Consider the following 24776-nt stretch of genomic DNA (forward strand, 5'->3'; position numbering starts at 1 on the left):
ATAAATATAAACATAAACATTATCTTGTGAGGAAGGAAGAAGTAGTGGGATTTAATTTTCCGTTACCTAAACATTCGCATTAAATTCTTGATTCTTATTTTAACACAATTTTTAATATAGTTAAGATAATAGGTTACGATCTTAATCAAGATTGAAATTAATTATGTTGTTCTCCCTGTATTCTGTTTGTATGGTATGTGCATATTGAGGCACTTGGACTAATTGAAATGTGTCACCTACACACAATGCAGGCAAGTTTAACTAAATTGGGACAATGGACTTGCTGCAGATCATTGTTCTAGAATTCTTCAAGTTCTGACACCACATCTGTGGTTTTAACCCATAAATGTTTTTCTGTTCTTTCCAGTCGACAGGGGCTCAAGTCCAGGTGGCAGGGGACATGCTGCCTAATTCCACTGAACGTGCTGTGACAATCTCTGGGATGCCAGATGCTATCATCCAATGTGTGAAACAAATATGTGTGGTGATGCTGGAGGTAGAGTATAAGGCGAGCATCAGGAGCAGTGAGTTTTAAGGAGGGAATGATGGGCAGCTTTCTGGGGTTGAACAACTTTGATACAGCAACTGAGATGGATATACCTTAAGAGGTCTAGCCTAATTAGTTTTGTAACATAGGAGGTGTAGAGTTTAAATAAATGATAAGATGAAAGATTGATGTTCAACCTTCAGATCATAACATCAACTTTTTTCCAAAACTTGGTTCATTCACCTGTTTTTCTTCCTTGGGCTGGATTTTAGGCTTTTCTGTTTTCGGGATGAAAACTGAGGTGGGGCAGGAAAGTTACTGGTCGGGAATAGTTTGCGCTTTTGTATGCAAGTTTGGGCATCTAGGCCCCGCGTCGGGGGCGCAGCGCTAAGGGAGGCGTTGTGGACTTTTTGTGGTGCAAGGATGGGAAACTTGCGAACTTAAAGTGTGCTCCGAGAGTGGCCTGGCGGGGAGGGGGGGGATCCTTTTTATAAAAAAAAAATTCCAAAACATTACCCATGCCACCACAACACAAATCGCTAAATGAATTAAAAGAACAAACACTCGCACTTACTTTTGTAGTACTTTACATTCCTCTGCGCCACTGGACCGCTCTGATTTCCCAGGCGGTCATTGTAGGCGTACTTCCGGGCGGACGGATCGGGCAAAATTCAAACTTCCTGCTGGTGTTGCAACCAGAGGCATTGCACACCCGGCGCAGCTCTTTCCGGCAGTGCTGCTCAGCGCCACTGCAAAATCCGACCGGAAGATCGTGATGGGGCGCAGGAGACCTCACCGCCGCCTCTCACGTCGCTTCGGGGTGAAACCTGGAGTGCAAAGGACCTGAAGATCCAGCCCTTTGCCTTTTTTTTTACTGGAAATTATTCACAGCACACAGATGAAATACAGTGCAAGACAGTATCAGCAATGTAGGTCATTTATTCATCAATTTGTACTCTTTTTTTTTTCCCCTTTTAAAATCTGCACCTTGATGTTTAAATTGTAGGATGAAAATTGAATCTGTGTGCTGCAAATAATTTCCAGTTTAAAAAAAAAGACAAGGAAGAAAAATAAGAGTGAACTAAATTTGGTATTCATATTTTACATTCCAAGTTGGCCTCATCAATCAATGCTCCACTGCACTATCAACAGAGGATTATTACTCCAGTTTGCATGAACAGTCACTATAGAAATTAAAAGGTATACTTTGAACCATTTTACTTCGCATTACTGCTTTATTTACCTAGGAGAGGTTATGTTTACATGGGGAAGAGCCCAGGTTGGAGAATTTGCACTGTGGAATTATTATGCTTTATTATGGAGAAGAAAGAAATTGGTCATCAAGTAGATTAATTTTAGCAGAGGAGATGTAAATATCCTGCTTCTGTGTCTAGGTTTCTTGTAAGCAAAAGTCTCACTGTGGGGAAATTGCATTTCATAGTTTATTAAATTTGTTCAAATCACAAAAGTCTTTATGAATTGTCAGCTATGTCATCAGCATTTTAAACAGTTAACTAAAAACATTAGACACTTGGGGACCGAGGTAACCAAGGCTGGGAATTCAACATCCAGGGATATTCAGGAAGATAAACAGAAAGGAAAAGGAGGTGGGGTGGCGTTGCTGGTTGAAGAGGAGATTAACGCAATAGTAAGGAAGGACATTAGCTTGGATGATGTGGAATCTTTATGGGTAGAGCTGCGAAACACCAAAGGACAGAAAACGCTAGTGGGAGTTGTGTACAGACCACCAAACAGTAGTAGTGAGGTTGGGGATGGCATCAATCAGGAAATTAGGGATGCGTGCAATAAAGGTACAGCAGTTATCATGGGTGACTTTAATCTACATACAGATTGGGCTAACCAAACTGGTAGCAATACTGTGGAGAAGGATTTTCTGGAATGTATAAGGGATGATTTTCTAAACCAATATGTCGAGGAACCAACGCGAGAGCTGGCCATCCTAGACTGGGTCTTGTGTAATGAGAGAGGATTAATTAGCAATCTTGTCTTGTGAGGCCCCTTGGGGAAGAGTGACCATAATATGGTATGGTCATTAAGATGGAGAGTGACACAGTTAATTCAGAGACTAGGGTCCTGAACTTAAAGAAAGGTAACTTGGATGGTATGAGATGGCTAGGATAGACTGGCGAATGATACTTAAAGGGTTGACGTGGATCGGCAATGGCAGACATTTAAAGATCACATGGTTGAACTTCAACAATTGTACATCCCTGTCTGGAGTAAAAATAAAACGGGGAAGGTGGCTCAACCGTGGCTAACAAGGGAAATTCGGGATAGTGTTAAATCCAAGGAAGGGGCATATAAATTGGCCAGAAAAAGCAGCAAACCTGAGGACTGGGAGAAATTTAGAATTCAGCAGAGGAGGACAAAGGGTTTAATTAGGAGGGGGGAAATAGAATATGAGAGGAAGTTTGTTGGGAACATAAAAACTGTGCAAAAGCTTCTATAGATATGTGAAGAGAAAAAGATTAGTGAAGACTAATGTAGGTTTCTTGGAGTCAGAATCAGGTGAAATTATTATGGGGAACAAGGAAATGGCGGACCAATTGAACAAATACTTTGGTTCTGTCTTCACCTAAGGAAGACACAAATAACCTGCTGAAAATACTAGAGGACTGAGGGTCTAGCGAGAAGGAGGAACTGAGGGAAATCCTTATTCGTCAGGAAATGGTGTTAGGGAAATTGATGGGATTAAAGGCTGATAAATTCCCAGGGCCTGATAGTCTGCATCCCAGGGTACTTAAGGAAGTGGCCCTAGAAAGAGTAGATGCATTGGTGATCATTTTCCAACATTCCATGGACTCTGGATCAGTTCCTATGGATTGGAGGGTAGCTAATGTAAACCCACTTTTTAAAAAAAAAAGGAGGGAGAGAGAAAACAGGAAACTATAGACCTGACATCGGTGGTGGAGAAAATGCTGGAATCAATTATTAAAGATGTAATAGCAACGCATTTGGAAACCAGTGACGGGATCGGTCCAAGTCAGCATGGATTTATGAAAGGGAAATCATGCTTGACAAATCTTCTAGAATTTTTTGAGGATGTAACTAGTAGAGTGGATAAGGGAGAACCAGTGGACGTGGTGTATTTGGACTTTCAAAAGGCTTTTGGCAAGGTTCCACACAAGAGATTAGTGTGCAAAATTAAGGCACATGATATTGGGAGTAATGTATTGACATGGATAGAGAACTGCTTGACAGACAGGAAGCAAAGAGTAGGAATAAACGGGTCCTTTTCAGAATGGCAGGCAGTGACTAGTGGGGTACCACAAGGTTCAGTACTGGGACCCCAGCTATTTACAATATATATTAATGATTTAGATGAAGGAATTGAATGTAATATCTCCAAGTTTGCAGATGGCACTAAGCTGGGTGGCAGTGTGAGCTGTGAGGAGGATGCTAAGGGGCTGCAGGGTGACTTGGACAGGTTAGGTGAGTGGGCAAATGCATGGCAGATGCAGTATAATGTGGATAAATGTGAGGTTATCCACTTTGGGGGCAAAAACAGGAAGGCAGATTATTATCTGAATGGTGACAGATTAGGAAAAGGGGAGGTGCAATGGGACCTGGGTGTCATGGTTCATCAGTCATTGAAAGTAGGCATGCAGGTGCAGCAGGCAGTAAAGAAAGCAAATGGTATGTTGGCCTTCATAGCGAGAGGATTTGAGTATAGGAGCAGGGAGGTCTTACTGCAGTTGTACAGGGCCTTGGTGAGACCACACCTTGAATATTGTGTGTCGTTTTGGTCTCCTAATCTGAGGAAGGACATTCTTGCTATTGAGGGAGTGCAGCGAAGGTTCACCAGACTGATTCCCGGGATGGCAGGACTGACATATGAAGAAAGACTGGATCGACTAGGCTTATATTTACTGGAATTTAGAAGGATGAGAGAGTATCTCTTCGAAGCATATAAAATTCTGACAGAATTGGACAGGTTAGATGCAGGAAGAATGTTCCCGATGTTGGGGAAATCCAGAACCAGGGGTCACAGTCTAAGGATAATGGGTAAGCCATCTAGGACCGAGATGAGGAGAAACTTTGTCACACAGAAAATGTTGAACCTGTGGAATTCTCTACCGCAAAGTTGTTGAGTCCATTTCCTTTGGATATATTCAAAAGGGAGTTGGATGTGGCCCTTATGGCGAAAGGGATCAGTGGGTCTGGAGAGAAGGCAGGAGTAGGGTACTGAAGTTTCATGATCAGCTATGATCATGTTAAATGGTGGTGCAGGCTCAAATGGCTGCTCCTGCACCTATTTTCTATGTTTTTATGAAAGTGTTTGTACAAGGAGGATCATTCCCCTAACTCCCGAATGCAAGGAATAATGGTGTTATATTTGTCCCTTTTCTTGAGTTTAAGGAAAGAAACGGATGCCTTTGTGCCTTGGTATATAAATTTTCCATAGTGTTATTCTCCAACCTGGGCTCTTTCCAGACTGCGCCAACAACCTTTTCTAGGTTTCTGCTCTTACAGCAGGTTGGCTGTGATCACAACACTCTAGTATTCAAGGTAAAGTAAATGATTTTACTCGAGGTAAACGGGGGTACTTATTTCAGTATCACCCGCGAAACTAGGAAGTATGGATTTTACATTATAACCTTGCATCAGGCTTGCCAGTTCTGCGGCTAAGTGTGACTGTAAAAGTGAAATAGATTCCACTTGTGCAATCACTAATCATGTTAAGTCAGCTTATCGTGGTTCTCAAACCAGTGGGAAGTGGGGAATCTTCCTGGAATTAAAAAGATTATTACCAGAAAGGTTGGAGGATGGGACTCGCTCACTTCGCCTTGCCTTTCCAGCTCTGAGCGCCCTGAATAAAGGTCAGTGTTATCCAGGTGTCTCTTGAAGATGGAGCTGATACTGGTTATGTTTGCATTGTGTGAATCTGTTGTTCCCATTCTTAGCAATCTTTCACCAGTCAATTTTGAAACAGTATTAACAGTAATCATGGATAAGTTGCTGACCTGACTAAGTTGCTTTCTAGTTTGGAAATGGAGTCGTATATGTGGAGGTGGAGAAGAACTTTTTTCTTTAAGCTTTAAAGTATGCTGAAATACCTTTGCCACAATTCCACTTAGTGATTGAAGTGAAAAGCAGCAAATATGTTAAATGCAATTGCTAAAGGAGACTGGTGAGGTAAGGGGCAGTCTTAGTAGATTAGGGATGCCTTTAAATAAATTCAATATTTCAGGATTATTCACCGTCTGATTTACAAGTGTGAGGAGTTTTAATTCCACATTCTGTCACAGGACTTCGGAGGATGTTTTTCTGAAATTTTCAATTATTTTGTTAAACTTGTTATTTGTCACACATAAGGATGATCAGAAGGATGTCATTTATCCAGGTCAGCAAAGTGTATCCAATTATTTAAATAGGATTTTCAAATCATAGCAACTAACCCCACCCCCGGTCCATGATTCTTGACAGTTACTTGAGCATCATTGATACTTCAGCAGACCAAGTAGTAATATGTAATAATGACTGGATAATATAGGAGCACTCTGCATTGTATCTGATCGTTGCTGTAGCTGACTTGAGAGTGCTTGATGGTGTCACTTGGCACAAGTAGACAAATGTTCAATTTCCCTAATACAGAAATGGAAGCTCATTGCAATTTCAATTTTCTTTTAAGAAAGATAATTGCAGTTTCAATTTTTTTTTAAGAAAGATAACCTTGGCAAATGTAAAGTTCCTACATAAAATGAGGTAGGTACAGTCTTAACTTGATACCTAGTGGCATGGGTTTACAAAAACTACCAAGCCGTCACCTGCATGTACAGTTATCAGGGGGGTCACAGCCATGGTACTCATCACGTGCTGGAGGAGGAGAAGAGGCCAGGTCACCAGTGGGGAAGGAGAGCTCCAGTCGTCGCTGAAAGAGGAGGGGAGGCCAACTGCCGTCGTAGGAGAGGAGGATCCAATAGCCATTGAGGAGGAGGTCACTTGTGGTGAAGGAGCGATCCAGCCGTTGTCGAGGAGGAGAGGCCCAGTCGCCACTGGAGGGCCAACATCCCCAGCATTGAAGCACTGACCACACTTGATCAACTCCGCTGGGCAGGCCACATCGTTCGCATGCCAGACACAAGATTCCCAAAGCAAGTGCTGAACTCGGAACTCCTTCATGGCAAACAAGCCAAAGGTAGGCAGAGGAAACGTTACAGAGACACCCTCAAAGCTTCATGAAAAAGTGCAATATCCCCACTGACACCTGGGAGTCCCTGGCCAAAGATCGCCCTAATGGAGGAAGAGCATCCGGGAGGGCAGCGAGCACCTCTAGTCTCATAGCCGAGAGCATGCAGAAATCAAGCGCAGGCAGTGGAAAGAGCGTGCGGCAAATCTGTCCCACCCACCCTTTCCCTCAACGACTATCTGTCCCACCTGTGAAAGGGACTGTGGCTCTCGAATTGGACTGTTCGGCCACCTAGGGTCTCATTCTAAGAGTTGAAGCAAGTCTTCCTTGATTCCGAGGGACTGCCTATGATGATGATGATGATGATGTGCAGTTGTCGCACGACAGACACAAAAACATGTTTTGGCAAACTCTTGACCGAAGAAAGCTGAGATATCCATGCTGGCGAATGAAACATATTTACATCTTTGCACCCAGTCACCACATCAAGCAATTGTGTAAAAAAACAGAGTAAAGCTCCCTCTCCTCTGCCTCACTATCAGAAGAGCACCTCTACCACTCTTGCAGTTTCTTTCTCTTGTTCACACACCAGCTATCTTTATGGCCTCTTTGACCTTGCTGGTTAGTGCCAAACAATTGGTAGTCTTTGTAAGCCCATGCCACGACGAATCAAGTTGAGACTGTGCCTATCTCGTTTTATGTCGGAATTTTACATTTGCCAAGATGATTCTTTTTTAAAATGTGAAACTGCACCGCACTTCCATTTCTGTAGCGTCTAAAGCTTGACCTGTTCATTCCAGGCTCTTGGATTAACACCACGTAATGTCACAAATTTTCCCTACTTTTGAAATATATTTTCAGAGTGAGATAGAAGTAGTTAGAACATTATAGCTTTGTCAAAAAATGTTTTTGTGGGACAGAGTGGGGAAGAAGGATGTTTGACATTGTTGAATGACTTTCTGCTGCATACATTTGAAAAAAAACAGTAAAACATCAAACAGCAATGAATATTGATCTTAATTTAGTCTATATGACTAACATAAATTCTCAGTTTTTTTAAATTACAAGTATAAATTTGTGATGCATATATCTTGATTCAATGAATTCTAGATTAATGAGGAGTACTGCAGTTATAAAAATGTTTGTAATTATTGTGTATTTTCTCTGTTTTGTGATTGAATTTGCCTTTATTTTTTCAGAGATGAACCTGTTCTAATGCTGTTTCTAACATGCTTTCCCTGTCCCTCCTAGTCCCCACCGAAAGGTGCCACCATCCCCTACCGCCCAAAGCCCGCCTCTGCCCCCGTCATTTTTGCAGGTGGCCAGGTAAGAGCAGATCCCCTCTCAGCCTCCGCAGCCAACCTCAGCCTCTTACTGCAGCACCAGCCACTGCCTGTTAGTGCATTCAGGTTTCTCATCTTCACTTGCATGTTGTATCCTAATGGCCACCGAGCCGTGTCGGAAACTGCTTAGAAGATTGTGTGCATATGTGCGTCTGTCTGCCCATGCTCCCACTTGAGTGTATATACATGTATGTGTGACAGTATTGTTGAGTAGCTCCAGAACATCCCAGACGTGCTTGTCTCAGCAAAGATATTATCTATGTACTGAGTAACTATCACATACTTTCAAATCATCTTAGAAAGTTCACTTATTGACATTCAGTACTGTTAGTTTAAACCACTGATTCAGTGTTAGACATATACCCACTTCATGATTTCTCACCACGTAACTGGATAGTAGAAGGGCTGGTGCAAATTCTAGTTAGGGAGTTTCCAACTATTCAGTAATAAGCATTTATTGAGACGTTTTAATTAAACATTAGTCCGTGTTTAAGTAACAGAGAATTTTCTGACTGGGGCTGCAATGCTTTGCCCTCCAACTAAAGGGGAATTTAGGAAAATATATTTCTTACTATAGCAAGTAAGTGTTTTCACAGTAGTCAGTATTCGATAAAACTTCTAGTTTTGTGACTGAATCCGAAAGCGTTGTGCTAACCAGTATTAACAGTAAAAAAAAATTATCTAAATTGTATATAGTAGTGACAGTATGTCTCCCCATCGCAACAGGTTGAGTAAGCAGGCTTCTGTGATGCTTCTGAAAAGCATTACAGCTCTTGCATACTGTATCACCAAGTGGTGAGACTTTTGTTTGTGGCTACAGTTCCCCAGGTGTTTTTTACTTACTATCAGCCATTTTATCACACATGGTACAATGTGGAAGTCAAATGTCGCTTCATGAAAACATGAAGAGCTGGTCACTTGGGCTACTTTTGTGCATCTTTCCACTTCTAATGGAGCTACATAGGCAGCTATCTAGGAGTAGTTCTCCAGTCTGTCGTTGCAGCTAGGGAGGAAGGTATGGTGTATCCTGAAAAAAGATGGGGAGGCAGAGAAGAGAGTTTTCAGCAAAATGGAAAATAATCAACTATATTTAAGGTAGTGCTAAACTATAGATAATCATTAAAAAGCCACTGTCTGCAAGAAGCAAGATTTTGGTAAACTCCTGCTCAAAAGTGTAGTTTGAAATGCACTTAAAAAAAAATGTTTCAAGGGCATGTGATACCAACCAAGTGATGTCTGCAGCAAGAAAAAATCCTGGGAATCTGTAGTAGAGATTTTGGGAAATGATGGCCAGGCACACCTCTGAAAGACAGATGTTATGATACCGCCCTAGTATCCCAGCCCACACAATTTGCCTGTATGAGAACAGTATATTTGTGTGTGAACCTGACGGAAGTAATTGTACCCAAATTGAAGATCACTTTGTGGTAAATTATTTTTCAGATCTCTTCAGTTAAGACTCTTTTATACTAGATTGTCTACTTCAGAACATTCACTGCTTTGGGTGTAATTTCACAGTTCAATGAGTTTCCAAGCTAAATTATTTTGCTTTTTCTTCCATTTTACTTTTGTCATCTATTATACATGCATAGATCTTTCACGTTAAAGGATGTTGGTAAAGTGAGCACTATTACATTGACATAGACACGAGCGCTATAACCAGAGCGCACACATTCATCAGAAAAGACATGTTGGACAGACATATGTGTGAAACAGACTGCCAAGGAAAGCAGTGGTAGATAGTGTCAGCTAAATGAAGAGGGAGCTGAATAGTTAGTTGCCAAATGAAGTGATTGAGGGGTATGAGAGAGAGCATGATCATTTCAGGACCACCCAGATGAACAGCAATGGTCTTTATTCAGTTCTGTACCTGACCGTGTAAAGCCCCTACCTTTCTCCCAAAGATGGCAGTCAAAGCAGCATATCCGCAAGGTAAGCCTAGGAGATGATTCATACATTATGTGATAGGTGCAATGTTTGATTTTCTAAAATGCTACATGAGATTATTTAAAAAACTATGTGCAAGCGAATACAGATACTGAAAGTAGGAGAAAGCAATGGTGCTGCATCAGGGCAAGGATACACTAATATTTTAAGGAATTGGTACAGACGCTTTCATCTACATAATGCATACCTTCCGAAAAGTATTGAAAATCTCAACCAAAAAGACTATTGTTATAGCAGCTACATATGCTCAAGTAGCAGAGTTTATATGCAAATATCTTCTGCACACTCAAACTACTCTGCTTTCAATATTCTTGTTCATACTTTGTGCAGGAACCATTTACAGCCTAAACCCAGTAGTGTTTACCTATATAGCTTAAAAAGGCACTATACTGATCAGTGGCATAGAAGAACAATTACTTATTATTTTTGTTACTGTGTAATCTTAGAATACGAGTACCATATCACTCCCAGCGAGCATCCAGAGCTTTTTACTCTATTGTCATTCAATTCACTATTTTCCAAGATTTACAGGATCATGTTTTATTGTTAATAAATTAGAGTCACCATATTATGAGCCTGGAATTTGCAGTCAGTGGCGAAGCAAAATTAAAATTAGTTTTTCAGGGCATTAACCTTTGTTTAGCAGTGAATAGGCTGTAAAAATCCCAGTTACACCTAATCCCTTTGGGTCCAACTGTCAGTGGGGAACTAACAACATAATTACTGCGGAAGAACCAACGTTTCCGTCAGTTTCCCTGATTTCATAGATTACGCTGATTGTCGGTTCTGTTGGGGAGTGGGGGTGGGAGCGGTCACAGCACAGCTTGTGGAGGAGCAGTGAATGCCTGACCACAACTGCAGTATTTCAGCATTCGGCTACACATGCGCTAAATCCTGAAGTTACGGTCAGTTTCTACGGCGAAATGACTGCAAATTCTGGGCCCCTATGTGTTTTAGCACAGACTCACTATTCTTCGAATAGCTTTCCCTGAAAGTTCTGCTGCAGCACCATGGTTGTTATTGTAGCAACTTTGCACAACAGCTGCTGTTTCATCTCCTGCAGCACACATGTCTGTCCAAAATGATTTTCATATATTTGCCTTTGTTTGAATAATAAAGTAACAACAATTGTGATTAGCAGTGTGGTGACATAATTGCACCCTCAGTCATATTACTGCAAAACTTTGCTGTGACACTCCACACCCCATCCCCAATTCGTTCTTAAACACATTGAATTTAATACAAATAGAGCAAGTACATAGTCTCAATGACATGTGCAGTCTTTAGAATGTTTATGTATATATCTGTATATTATCAAAGCATATTCGTTGCAGGGCAAAGCCAGTCTTGTAGAAAATTGGTGGTGAAAACTAACCAGGGAGTCCTTTCTCTGGGATGAATGGATGTTTGCAAGACATGTGCAGTGCTTTGGTGTGTTATCATTCGAACTGGAACTTGCCATTAAATACCAGTGGCAAACACCAATATCCAATCTTCAAATAACAGTTCACTCTCCGATACATTGTGTGATTATAGCTGTCACAGGAAATGTTGTTTTCTAAAATGAAATGGGTACTGCACAATGAATTGTCTGCAGGTGTCACTTCATCCTGTTTTTTTTTTGTCTTTTCCCAGCTCAAAATTCCTATCAGTAAAATCCTATGGTTTTTGCATGTTTTTCTTTGAATTTATTGGCCAAAACCTTTGCTGAGACATCATGCATTCCAGAGTAGAGAAATTAGACACAGGTCGGGTGCTTGCAGTGGTGTTAATTGTGAATGATTTCTCAGACATGGAACTTCTGAAGAAGATTTTTTTCTTTTTTTTTTCATTTCGTTTTTACAGGCCTATACAATTCAGGGACAGTATGCCATTCCACACCCAGATGTGAGTTTTTCCCCATTTTCTACCCTAATCATGACCACAAATGGAAAATAAAATGCATGATTATGTACATTACTACTATTAACGAATATTAATAATGAAATGTTCTGTTAAGATTTCACTTGTATAGTTGCCTATGTATTTGTGATCTCCAGTAACTGTTTTTAACTGACCACTTTGTTATATTGTAATGTTTACAAGAGTATTTGATGGAAAATAAGTGCCTCACTCTCTTGGTGATTATAGTTGGATCAAATTAATACTGAGGTGACACCTGATACTCTATAGTTAGTGTTCCACATCCCTAGGGATAAAAAATGTTTTTGAACAGAGTTATGTAGCCATTTTCTATTGGAAAGAATTTCATTTACAACTATGTAACTCTGTATCTGCCAGTAAAATAAATATATCAATATCACTTCTAGCCTAATCATGGACGTGAATGAGAGTAGAGCCTCCATTGCTGTCCACTGTGACACTATCACTAGCAACAACAACAAAATGATCGGCTAAACCTGCACAAAATAAATAATAACATGAACTAGATTTTATTACAATAACTTGGTGGTATTCAGTCTTGTAGCACAATGCACACTATTGTGTATCCAAATTCTGGTAAACTATGCTCAACATCAAAGGGGGAAACGGGGGTTCAAAGGTCATAACTTGAAGTATTTGCAGGACAAATAACTGAATTAGGGACAGAATTGTAATGCACCTGCAGAACATGAACTTCTGTATTGAAATTATTCCAAAAAGTAGAGACATAGCAACAGGAGTAGGTCAGCCCCTTGAGCCCGTTCCACTATTCTATGGCTGATCGAACTCCATCCAACCACCTTGGCTCCATGTCCTTTATATACCCTTGTCTAACAAAAATCTATCCACCTCAGAGTTAAAATTATTAATTGAGCTAGCTTCTACTGCTTTTTGTGGTAGAGCGTTCCATACTTCTACCACCCTTTGAGTGAAGAAGTGTTTCCTAACTTTTCTCCTGACTGGCCTGGCTCTGATTTTAAGGGTATGTCTCCTTGTCTTAGATTCCCCACCAGTGGAAAAAGTTTCTCTCCATCAACCCTATCAATTCCTTTCAAAATCCTAAAAGCCTCAATTAAATCACCCCTTGACCTTCTATATTCCAAGGCTAGTTTATGTAATCTCTCCTTATAATGTAACCATTAGAGCCTGGTAACATTCTGATGAATCTGTATTGCACTCCTTCAAAGGCCAATATATCCTTTCTCAGGTGCGGTGCCCAGACCTGTGCACAGTACTCCACATGTGGTTTAACTAGGGCTTTGTACAGCTGTCGCAGAACTTCCTCCCTTTATATTCTAGTCCTCTAGTTATAAAGGCTAACAGTCCATTAGCTCTTTTGATTATTTTAATGATTGTGCACATGGGCCCCCTAAATCTTTTTGGACCTCCACTGTTCCTAGCTTTTTACCACTAATTGGATTTAACCTTGTTTGATCCGCCTGCGATGAAATCCATCTGCCACAGTTTTGTTCACTCACTTTATCAATGTTTCTTTGCAATTTTATGTTTCCGTCTACACTACTTACTATACCACCAATCTTTTTGTCATTGGCAAACTTGGACATATGACTATCTGTTGTGTTGTCTAAGTCATTAATAAATATAGTGAATCGTTGAGGCCCAGATCCTTCTGGGTACACACCCATCATCCCTACGTTCTGTTTTCTACTGCCTCACAAATACCTAACTAGGTCAATAATTTGCCTTCAATTCCATGAGCTTCAATTTTAGCTAACAGTCTCTCGTGTGGAACCTTATCGAATGCCTTCTGGAAGGCCATATAAATTACATTCATAGACATTCCTCTGTCTACTTGTAGTTACTTCCTCAAAAATTCAATTAGACATGACCTACCCTTTGCAAATCCATGTTGGCTCTCTAATCAGCTTATGCAGTGCACAAGAGGGCTGTGCAAAGTGCCTGGTGGTGGTGCTGAGAACTGTGACTGTTGCAAGGTCAGGAGTGCCATCAAAAGGAACTCTGAAATAGCACTGTAAATAAAAACAAAAATATCATAAATGTGATGCCAGATAATTTCTTAAAATGTGATCATTAATTGGCACTGGCGGTCGTTGAATTGTTTAATACTACCTACAGCTTGCCAATTAAAAGTACACAATTCAACAGAGTAGCATTTGTATTGCCCTGTGAGGATTACTATTCTGCATCTTGGTGGGTTGAATTTCTGCCTTTTTCATTTACCTGCAGTTCTTGGCATATATGCCACAGTGGCGGACGCTGAAGAATAGGCTTAGTTCTCTGTCACTCCAGTTGAGTGAAGAATTGCTTCAACATCTCAAACAACAAAAGCGTTTCTTAGAAAGGATGCAACTATAACCTTCTTCCATGTAAATAGAATATGTGAAGCACACAACTCCAGTAATTTTTTAAGCAGTGACTTTTAAATGCCTATATGATATTCCAATCTCTTGTCAGGTGTTTCAATCTATATTATCTTCGATTTTTCACAATGCAGTTCTAAGGTGGAGAAATGCCCACTTGTAGAACATGAAGAAAACCGAATGTACACATCCTCTAAGTACCTCCAAGCCCCTCATCGATTTTGCAGCTTTATTGCCTGTAGCTTCCTGCAAGTCGCATGACCGGGTATTTGTGTCGGAAGATTTCTTGCTACTTCTACTGACAGCTTTCACTTAAATAAGCTTGGAACTACAGTGAAATTAAAGCATACATGCTTTTCTAAATTAAACTTGAGACATTATAAATTCTGCAAAGGCCTTGAAATTTATATATTTATATGAAACTAATGCTATAAAATAAGTCAGTGTGACATAGTACTTCAAATTACGTTCTGATAATCTTGCCTAGTTGGAATACTGGCTTGTAACTCTAATCTTTACCCAACCTCCCCTCCCCCTACCCTCTCCTCCTACCCCCCCCCCCCCCCACAACCATCGGTATATATATTTACATTGAATGTCTTCAGCACAATGAGGCATACTAAGTGAGATTTCAGACATCCAATACTATTGATATCACAAGATCTAGTAAGCATCATGAACCCATTAAAAATGAATGTTTTATCACGTTAGTTTAAGAAGGGTGGGGTCAGGAACCACGTAACCTCTGCAGGTTCAGTGTTAATTGATATATTTTCAGTTTCCATTCCTTTCTCTTCTGGTTACTCTATTGGTAACAAAAATGATACTATGCTAACAGCACTGTTGTGTTTGTTGATGGGTGGTCTTGAGACAAAAGGGATACGTTAACTTCTAACCATGCAGTTAGATCCTGAAAGTTTAGTGCTGCATGGTAAAATAAGCAACCTATCCTTATTTGAGCAGTTAAAATGCTCCTTGCATCGTGGGTTTGAGTCGCAATGTTGCCTAAAACTCAAATCCTGCAACTACACTTGTGATGAATTTCTTCGATGCCAACAATATCGGATGCTCTAATCTTCCAGCTACAGTTGCAGTGAGTTCCTTCAGTTCTCAGTCAGACAGCAAGGCAGGGAGTCTCGTGCTACTGGAGCATCTCAACTCTGACACTGGCCATCTTGCTCCACAGGATGCGTGCCTCTTGTCGGCTGAGTACAAAGCGGCTCTGGCATCGACCTTGTGGAGAAGTCCGCAGCTTACTCACCCATCCTCCCAGCTGAAGGAACCTGCATGGAGACCAGAGTCCTTGAGAGGAAAAATGGAAATAAAAAACTGTAATGAAGAATCAGGAACCTGGGGTATGTTTGAGTCCCAACAGAGGCTGACTCTCCTGTTACGTAGGTATCGGTAGCTTTTGGATAAGGCACCAGATGAAACCTGGCTTGCCAACATCCACTTTCAGAAAGTCTTCTGCAACTGTCTGGCTGGCTCACAGAGCTGAGGGTGAACGTTTGCTTCCTCTTGTCTGCCAGGAGAAATTTTGCAGTGACTAGCACCAATCTTCCTGACCAGATCCTATTGATATTGAGAGACATTAAGGGTGGGACACAAGGCACATAATTTGCAATTTAAAAAAAAGTACCTTATTTTCCATCAAATTAAGTGTTTGCCATGTTGCCGCATGGTTCATTGTTTACTGACTTTATTTTTTTGTTTCTAAGAGTAGTGTTTGTGTTATTGTAAAGTAATCAGTTAGTTCTAATTTCCCCTCCTACCCCCCAGCAGTTGACCAAGCTTCATCAGTTGGCTATGCAGCATACCCCCTTTACTCCCCTTGGGCAGACCACCCCTGGTTTCCCTGGTACGTACCCACAGTGCCCTATTCAGTTCCTTTTCTTGGCACCTCTGTTTCTCTCTCTCTCTCTCTCTCTCTCTCTCTCTCTCTCTCTCGTAGTTTTTAAAAAATGAAATGGATATATAATCAGTGCTTCAGGGTTGAATCTAAACTTTTTTAACTAATGAACTTGTAAGATAAGGCCTAATTCATTTCTATCATTCTTCTATTGATAACTTACTTTTGACTGTGAAAGGAAGTGAATGTGTAGTTTGGATGTGGATCAGTTTCTCAAAGTTTAAGTTAAATCATTAATCCAACAGCGTCTTTGCTCTTTTTAGTCTCTGCGCTGAACAACTCTGAAATAAATGTTAAAATCATTTCATGTTGTATACAAACTTGTACCAAATAGCAGAACATGTAATGGTTGTTTCCATGTTTGAACAAGTCATTTGAAATGTAGGAAAGTGCTTTCCATAAAGATTTTTGAGCATCTATTCGGCAAAGTTTTTAATTTCTGCATTTACGAACAAAAATTGGATGGTCACTTCACAACTGTGTAAGTGACCCAAAGGTAATTTGCAACCTATAGCGTAAAGCAGCTACACACATTTCTCATGATTTTCCGCAAAGGACTTTCAAATTCTACATGTTTGATATTAATACAGTGCAAAAGAGCAGACAAATAAAATATAAGAATGACTGAGTCCGACATGTTTTGCTCAGTATTCCTAAAACAAGAATGATGCCAGAAAGGTAGTGCAGTACATTGAAAAGACACAATGGCTGATTTGTTTGTACTTTGACAGCCAGGATCTTTGCTCATTTAAGTTTCCCATAAATGAGATTTTCCAGTTTATGTACAGTTCTAATGGAGGTTTGAAACATTACAACTGGTAATCGAACACTATAAAAGCAAAATGAAAACTGCAATCCTAACGGCAATCAGCAAGAAGATATCACCTTCACTTCTCCCTGCTCCGGTTTCATACTCCAGTCTCCAAAGGAACAAAATATAGTTAGTAGGATATGGAAATTATCATACAGGATGCTGCAGTTTATGTTCAATAATACTTTGCATAAAAAATAAATACATTGCATCTTTCTGTTTGGTGTCTTAATCTAATAATTTAATCTCGATTTTCCAATGGAATTTTATAGCACAGAAGGAGGCCATTCAGCCAATTGCACCTATACCCATTGTCTGTAAGAGCTAATCATAGTCCCATTACCTTGCCCTTTCCTTATACCCTTGTAAATGTTTCTGTATCAAATATTTATCCACATACCTTTTAATGCCTATTATGGTTTCTGCTTCTAGCACTGTTTGTGATGATCGTATAATGGATTACTCTGAATGCAGTAACTGTTATGTAGGTAGAATCTGATCTAAAAGCTTAATCAGAAACCCATTAAGACCACAACGGATTGATATTAAATAAGCTAATGTGTAGATGACACACTAGTCAGAAGCTAGATAAATATTGACTATTGCACTTGATAGCACTTGGGATAATCAGTCCTTCTCATTAAGATCCTGTCTGTCACTGACTGACTGCCTCATCTGTCCTATGAAAATCTACATAGTTCAAAATTAAAAATAGTGATAGTGCAACTTGAACTGGTCAGTTAAATTCTGAGTTGTTATACTTTAATTAACTAGAAAATACATAGGAAAAAATATAACTTGACAATTTGGGGTTTCTCCCAGCACGCCTTGCGTGTGCTTAACATAAAAGGCATCTTCTATAAGCAGGTCTGCACCTCTCATAAGCCAAAACATATACATGTAGTGTACTTGAAGTCGAGCAGTTTACATTTTTACTGGGAATAATGCAGGATTCCTACTATAAATTCCTTATCTCTCCAATCAGTTGAAAAACACAAGGATAAACATATACTTCTGCCCAACTACTAATTGTTTATCGAGAAAGAAATATACCCAGAAGCAAGTTAGATCATATAGGACAGCAAGGCATTACTTAACATTATTTAATATGTTAAACAGTATTCTGAGTTCAAAACAATCTTTTTGAAGCTCTAAGAGTCCTTTTTTAACACGTCCCTAAAATGAGTTTGGGTGGATGCAAGCACCATGAAATTCAGTCTTGGCACATGACATGACTATATTGCAAAGAAGTGAACTAAATATCTCGAGGCCTTTATATCAGAAGAAACCTTTTATGTCAAAAGTGTTAATTTTGATGCAACTGCTTTCCACGCAAGCAACCCTAATGAGACGGACATTTCAGTAAATATTTTTGTGAAAATCATGAAATGTGAATCTGGTTTGCATGTTGTGAGAAACTGGTCAGAGATGAATTTGACAATGTATGTGTGATAAAGAACAAATCTGACTGTGTGGAACTGAGCCTCGAATGCGTATGTGCAAGGCAAGAGGATTGCATTGTCGATGTAGGTAAAAAGTGGAATGAGGTCCGACAAGCTGAATTTAGGGAGTTAGGAGTTAAATTTAAAAAGTAGGACCTCAAAAATAGTAATCTCAAGATTGCTACCAGTGCCGCATGCTAGTCAGAGTAGAAATAGCAGGATAGCCAAGATGAATACGTGGCTTGAGGAGTGGTGCAAGATGGAGGGATTCAAATTCCTGGGACATTGGAACCGGTTCTGGGGGAGGCGGGACCAGTACAAACCGGATGGTCTGCAGCTGGGCAGGACCTGGGCCAATGTCCTCGGGGGAGTGTTTGCTAGTGCTGTTGGGGAGGGGTTAAACTAATATAACAGGGGGGTGGGAACCTATGCAGGAAGACAGAGGGAAATAAAATGGGGGCAAAAGAAAAAGATAGAAAGGAGAATAATAAAAGTGGAGGGCAGAGAAACCCAAGGCAAAAAGGGAAAAGGTCCACATTACAGCAAAATTCTAAAAGAACAAACAGTGTTAAAAAGACAAGCCTGAAGGCTCTGTGCCTCAATGCGAGGAGTATTCGTAATAAGGTGGATGAATTAACCGCGCAGGCAGCTATTAATGAGTATATATAATTGGGATTACGGAGACATGGCTCCAGGGTAACCAAGGCTGGGAACTCAACATCCAGGTGTATTCAACATTCAGGAAGGATAGACGGAAGGGAAAAGGAGGTGGGGTAGCGTTGCTGGTTACAGAGGAAATTAACGCAATAGTAAGAAAGGACGTTAGCTTGGATGATGTAGAATCTGTATGGGTAGAGCTGCGGACTACCAAAGGGCAGAAAAAGCTAGTGGGAGTTGTGTACAGACCACCAAACAGTAGTAGTGAGGTTGAGGATGGCATCAAACAAGAAATTAGGAATGCGTGCAATAAAGGTACAGCAGTTATCATGGGTGACTTTAATCTACATATTGATTGGGCTAACCAAACTGGTAGCAATGCGGTGGAGGAGGATTTCCTGGAGTTATTAGGGATGGCTTTCTAGACCAATATGTCGGGGAACCAACTAGAGAGCTGGCCATCCTAGACTTGGGTGTTGTGTAATGAGAGAGGACTAATTAGCAATCTTGTGCGAAGCCCCCTGGGGAAGAGTGACCAAAATATGTAGAATTCTTTATTAAGATGGAGAGTGACAGTGTTAATTCAGAGACTAGGGTCCTGAACTTAAGGAAAGGTAACTTCGATGGTATGAGACGTGAATTGGCTAGGATAGACTGGAAAATGATACTTAATGGGTTGACAGTAGATAGGCAATGGCAGACATTGATAGATTACATGGATGAACTTCAACAATTGTACATCCCTGTCTGGAGTAAAAATAAAACTAGGAAGGTAGCTCAACCGTGGCTAACAAAGGAAATTAGGGATAGTGTTAAAACCAAGGAAGAAGCATATAAATTGGCCAGAAAAAGCAGCAAACCTGAGGACTGGGAGAAATTTAGAATTCAGCAGAGGAGGATGAAAGGTTTAATTAGGAGGGGAAAAATAGAGTACGAGAGGAAGCTTGCTGGGAACATAAAAACTGACTGCAAAAACTTCTATAGATATGTGAAGAGAAAAAGATTAGTGAAGACAAACGTAGGTCCTTTGCAGTCAGAATCAGGTGAATTTATAATGGGAAACAAAGAAATGGCAGACCAATTGAACAAATACTTTGGTTCTGTCTTCATGAAGGAAGACACAAATAACCTTCCGGAAGTACTAGGGGACCAAGGGTCTCGCGAAAAGGAGGAACTGAAGGAAATCCTTATTAGTCAGGAAATTTTGTTAGGGAAATTGATGGGACTGAAGGCTGATAGATCCCCAGGGCCTGATAGTCTGCATCCCAGAGTACTTAAGGAAGTGTCCCTAGAAATAGTGGATGCATTGGTGGTCATTTTCCAACATTCTATAGACTCTGGATTAGTTCCTATGGACTGGAGGGTAGCTAATGTAACTCCACTTTTTTTTAAAAAAAGGAGGGAGAGAGAAAACGGAATTATAGACCGGGGGGGGGGGGGGGTTAGCCTGACATCGGTGTTGGAGAAAATGTTGGAATCAATAGATGAAATAGCAGCGCATTTGGAAAGCAGTGACCAGGTCCAAGTTAGCATAGATTTATGAAAGGGAAATCATGCTGGACAAATCTTCTAGAATTTTTTGAGGATGTAACTAGTAGAGTGGACAAGGGAGAACCAGTGGATGTGGTGTACTTGGACTTTCAAAAGGCTTTTGACAAGGTCCCACACAAGAGATTAGTGTGCAAAATTAAAGCATATAGTATTGGGGGTAATGTATTGACGTGGATAGAGAACTGGTTGGCAGACAGGAAGCAGAGAGTCGGAATAAATGGGTCCTTTTCAGAATGGCAGGCAGTGACCAGTGGGGTGCCGCAGGGTTCAGTGCTAAGACCCCAGCTATTTACAATATACATCAATGATTTAGATGAAGGAATTGAATGTAATATCTCCAAGTTTGCAGATGAAACTAAGCTGGGTGGCGGTGTGAGCTGTGAGGAGGATGCTAACAGGCTGCAGGGTGACTTGGATAGGTTAGGTGAGTGGGCAAATGCATGGCAGATGCAGTATAATGTGGATAAATGTGAGGTTATCCACTTTGATGGCAAAAACAGGAAGACAGAATATTATCTGAATGGTGACAGATTAGGAAAAGGGGAGGTGCAACGAGACCTGGGTGTCATGGTACATCAGTCATTGAAGATTGGTTTGCAGGTACAGCAGGCGGTGAAGAAGGAAAATAACATGTTGGCCTTCATAGCTAGAGGATTTGAGCATAGGAGCAGGAGGTCTTACTGCAGTTGTACAGAGCCTTGGTGAGGCCACACCTTGAATATTGTGTTCAGTTTTGGTCTCCTAATCTGAGGAAGGACGTTCTTGCTGTTGAGGGAGTGCAGCGAAGGTGCACCAGACTGATTCCCGGGATTGCAGGACTGACATATGAGGAGAGACTGGATCAACTGGGCTTGTATCCACTGGCGTTTAGAAGAATGAGAGGGGATCTCACAGAAACATATATAATTCTGACGGGATTGGACAGTTTAGAGGCAGGAAGAATGTTCCCGTTATTGGGGAATTCCAAACCAGGGGTCACAATTTAAGAATAAGGGGTAGGCCATTTAGGACCGAGATGAGGAGAAACTTCTTCACTCAGAGAGTGGTTAACCTGTGGAATTCCCTATCGCAGAGAGTTGTTGATGCCAGTTCGTTAGATATATTCAAGAGGGAGTTAGATATGGCCCTTACGGCCAAAGGGATCAAGGGGTATGGAGAGAAAGCAGGAAGAGGATACTGAGGTTGAAAATGATCAGCCATGATCTTATTGAATGGCGGTGCAGGCTCGAAGGGCAGAATGGCCTGCTCCTACACCTAATTTCTATGTTTCTATGATGTTGCACATCTGTATTCCATTACTAATCACTTGTTCCTCATATTTTCATAGGTTTGGATGCCAATCCCCCAGCCAGTACTCATGAACTCACCATTCCCAATGATGTAAGTGACTTCCTTTGGGTAAAGGCACTATTTTGAAATTCCTGTTCTCCCTCTATCCTCTATCTGTGTTCTCTCTCCCCTTATTCTTTATCTATGTTCTCTCTGTATACTCTATCTGAGTTCTCTCTCTCTGTCTGTCCTCTATCTGTGTTTTCTTTCCTCTATAAGAACATAAGCAATAGGAACAGGAGTAGCCATACAGCTCCTCGAGCCTGCTCCGCCATTCAGTAAGATCATGGCGGATTTGATCATGGACTCAGCTCCACTTCCCCGCCCGCTCCCCATAACCCCTTATCCCCTTTTCGTTTCATAAACTGTCTATTTCTGTCTTAAATTTATTCAATGTCCCAGCTTCCACAGCTCTCTGAGGCAGTGAATTCCACAGATTTGCAACCCTCAGAGAAGAAATTTCTCCCCGTCTCTGTTTTACATGGGCGGTCCCTTATTCTAAGATCGTGCCCGCTAGTTCTAGTCTCCCCCCATCAGTGGAAACATCCTCTCTGCATCCACCTTGTCAAACCCCCTCACAATCTTATATGTTTCGATAAGATCACCTCTCATTCTTCTGAATTCCAATTAGTAGAGGCCCAACCTACTCAACCTTTCCTCATAAGTCAACCCCCTCATCCCCGGAATCAACCTAGTGAACCTTCTCCAAACTGCCTCCAAAGCAAGTACATCCTTTCGTAAATATGGAAACCAAAACTGCATGCAGTATTCCAGGTGTGGCCTCACCAATACCTTGTATAGCTGTAGTAAGACTTCCCTGCTTTTATACTCCATCCCCTTTGCAATAAAGGCCAAGATTCCATTGGCCTTCCTGAACACTTGCTGTACCTGCATACTATCCTTGTGTGTTTCATGCACAAGTACCCCCACGTCCCGCTGTACTGCAGCACTTTGCAATCTTTCTCCATTTAAATAATAACTTGCTCTTTGATTTTTTTCTGCCAAAGTGCATGACCTCACTCTTTCCAACATTATCTGCCAAATTTTTGCCCACTCACTTAGTTCTGTCTATGTCCTTTTACAGATTTTTTTCTGTCCTCCTCACACATTTCTTTTCCTCCCATCTTTGTATCGTCAGCAAACTTGGCTACGTTACACTCAATCTCTTCTTCCAAGTCGTTAATATAGATTGTAAATAGTTGGGGTCCCAGCACTGATCCTGTTATGTCTTGAATGAAGAGTCAGACTAGATACTGCTAGCACAAAGTAAGTGTGACTATAGTCCTTTATTTCAGATCTCAGGGTGCCTCTCCAGCCTGTGAGGCCTTATATACAGGTGCTCCCAAGGTTTATTGTGGGATCCCTTGGGATTCCAGGGGATAAGCCCTCTGGTGGTTAGACATGGTAATTACAGGTTTACATACACAACAGATCCCTGCGGCAACCCACTAGTTACTGGTTGCCAACCAGAGAATGAACCATTTATCCCGACTCTCTGTTCTCTGTTAGTTAGCCAATCCTCTATCCATGCTAATATATTACCCCCAACCCTGTAAACTTTTATCTTGTGCAGTAACCTTTTATATGGATTGAGAACTGGTTGTCAGACAGGAAGCAAAGAGTAGGAGTAAATGGGTACTTTTCAGAATGGCAGGCAGTGACTAGTGGGGTACCGCAAGGTTCTGTGCTGGGGCCCCAGCTGTTTACACTGTACATTAATGATTTAGATGAGGGGATTAAATGTAGTATCTCCAAATTTGCGGATGACACTAAGTTGGGTGGCAGTGTGAGCTGCGAGGAGGATGCTGTGAGGCTGCAGAGCGACTTGGATAGGTTAGGTGAGTGGGCAAATGCATGGCAGATGAAGTATAATGTGGATAAATGTGAGGTTATCCACTTTGGTGGTAAAAACAGAGAGACAGACTATTATCTGAATGGTGACAGATTAGGAAAAGGGGAGGTGCAAAGAGACCTGGGTGTCATGGTACATCAGTCATTGAAGGTTGGCATGCAGGTGCAGCAGGCGGTTAAGAAAGCAAATGGCATGTTGGCCTTCATAGCGAGGGGATTTGAGTACAGGGGCAGGGAGGTGTTGCTACAGTTGTACAGGGCATTGGTGAGGCCACACCTGGAGTATTGTGTACAGTTTTGGTCTCCTAACCTGAGGAAGGACATTCTTGCTATTGAGGGAGTGCAGCGAAGGTTCACCAGACTGATTCCCGGGATGGCGGGACTGACCTATCAAGAAAGACTGGATCAACTGGGCTTGTATTCACTGGAGTTCAGAAGAATGAGAGGGGACCTCATAGAAACATATAAAATTCTGACGGGGTTAGACAGGTTAGATGCAGGAAGAATGTTCCCAATGTTGGGGAAGTCCAGAACCAGGGGTCACAGTCTAAGGATAAGGGGTAAGCCATTTAGGACCGAGATGCGGAGGAACTTCTTCACCCAGAGAGTGGTGAACCTGTGGAATTCTCTACCACAGAAAGTTGTTGAGGCCAATTCACTAAATATATTCAAAAAGGAGTTAGATGAGGTCCTTACTGCTAGGGGGATCAAGGGGTATGGCGAGAAAGCAGGAATGGGGTACTGAAGTTGAATGTTCAGCCATGAACTCATTGAATGGCGGTGCAGGCTAGAAGGGCCGAATGGCCTACTCCTGCACCTATTTTCTATGTTTCTATGTTTCTATATGGCACCTTGTCAAATGCTTTCTGGAAGTCCAAATACACCACACCCACAGGTTCCCCCTTATCCACCCTGTTCGTTACATCCTCAAAGCACTCCAGCAAATTTGTCAAACATGACTTCCCCTTCATAAATCCATGCTGACTCTGCCTGACCGAATTTTGCTTTTCCAAATGTCCTGCTACTGCTTCTT

The 24776-nt window shown here is 41.2% G+C and overlaps 1 protein-coding gene across 24 annotated transcripts in view; it reads left to right on the forward strand.

Moving 5' to 3' along the window:
• The window catches only part of LOC139260048 (poly(rC)-binding protein 3), a 305580-nt gene that overhangs the window by 254515 nt on the left and 26289 nt on the right, over positions 1–24776 (forward strand). For 7 of the 24 annotated variants that reach the window (XM_070876158.1, XM_070876141.1, XM_070876143.1 and 4 more), the window contains 5 exons: positions 368–508; positions 7890–8033; positions 11774–11815; positions 15380–15548; positions 21891–21943. In XM_070876158.1, the coding sequence (XP_070732259.1) occupies positions 368–508; positions 7890–8033; positions 11774–11815; positions 15380–15548; positions 21891–21943 (549 nt within the window). Of the gene's footprint in view, positions 1–367; positions 509–7889; positions 8034–11773; positions 11816–15379; positions 15549–15972; positions 16052–21890; positions 21944–24776 lie in introns of all 24 variants that reach the window. The other 17 variants (XM_070876162.1, XM_070876148.1, XM_070876152.1 and 14 more) reach the window with 14 other exon arrangements.

The sequence above is a fragment of the Pristiophorus japonicus genome, chromosome 3 (genome assembly GCF_044704955.1).
Source record: "Pristiophorus japonicus isolate sPriJap1 chromosome 3, sPriJap1.hap1, whole genome shotgun sequence".
In the NCBI taxonomy this organism is placed as follows: domain Eukaryota; kingdom Metazoa; phylum Chordata; class Chondrichthyes; family Pristiophoridae; genus Pristiophorus; species Pristiophorus japonicus.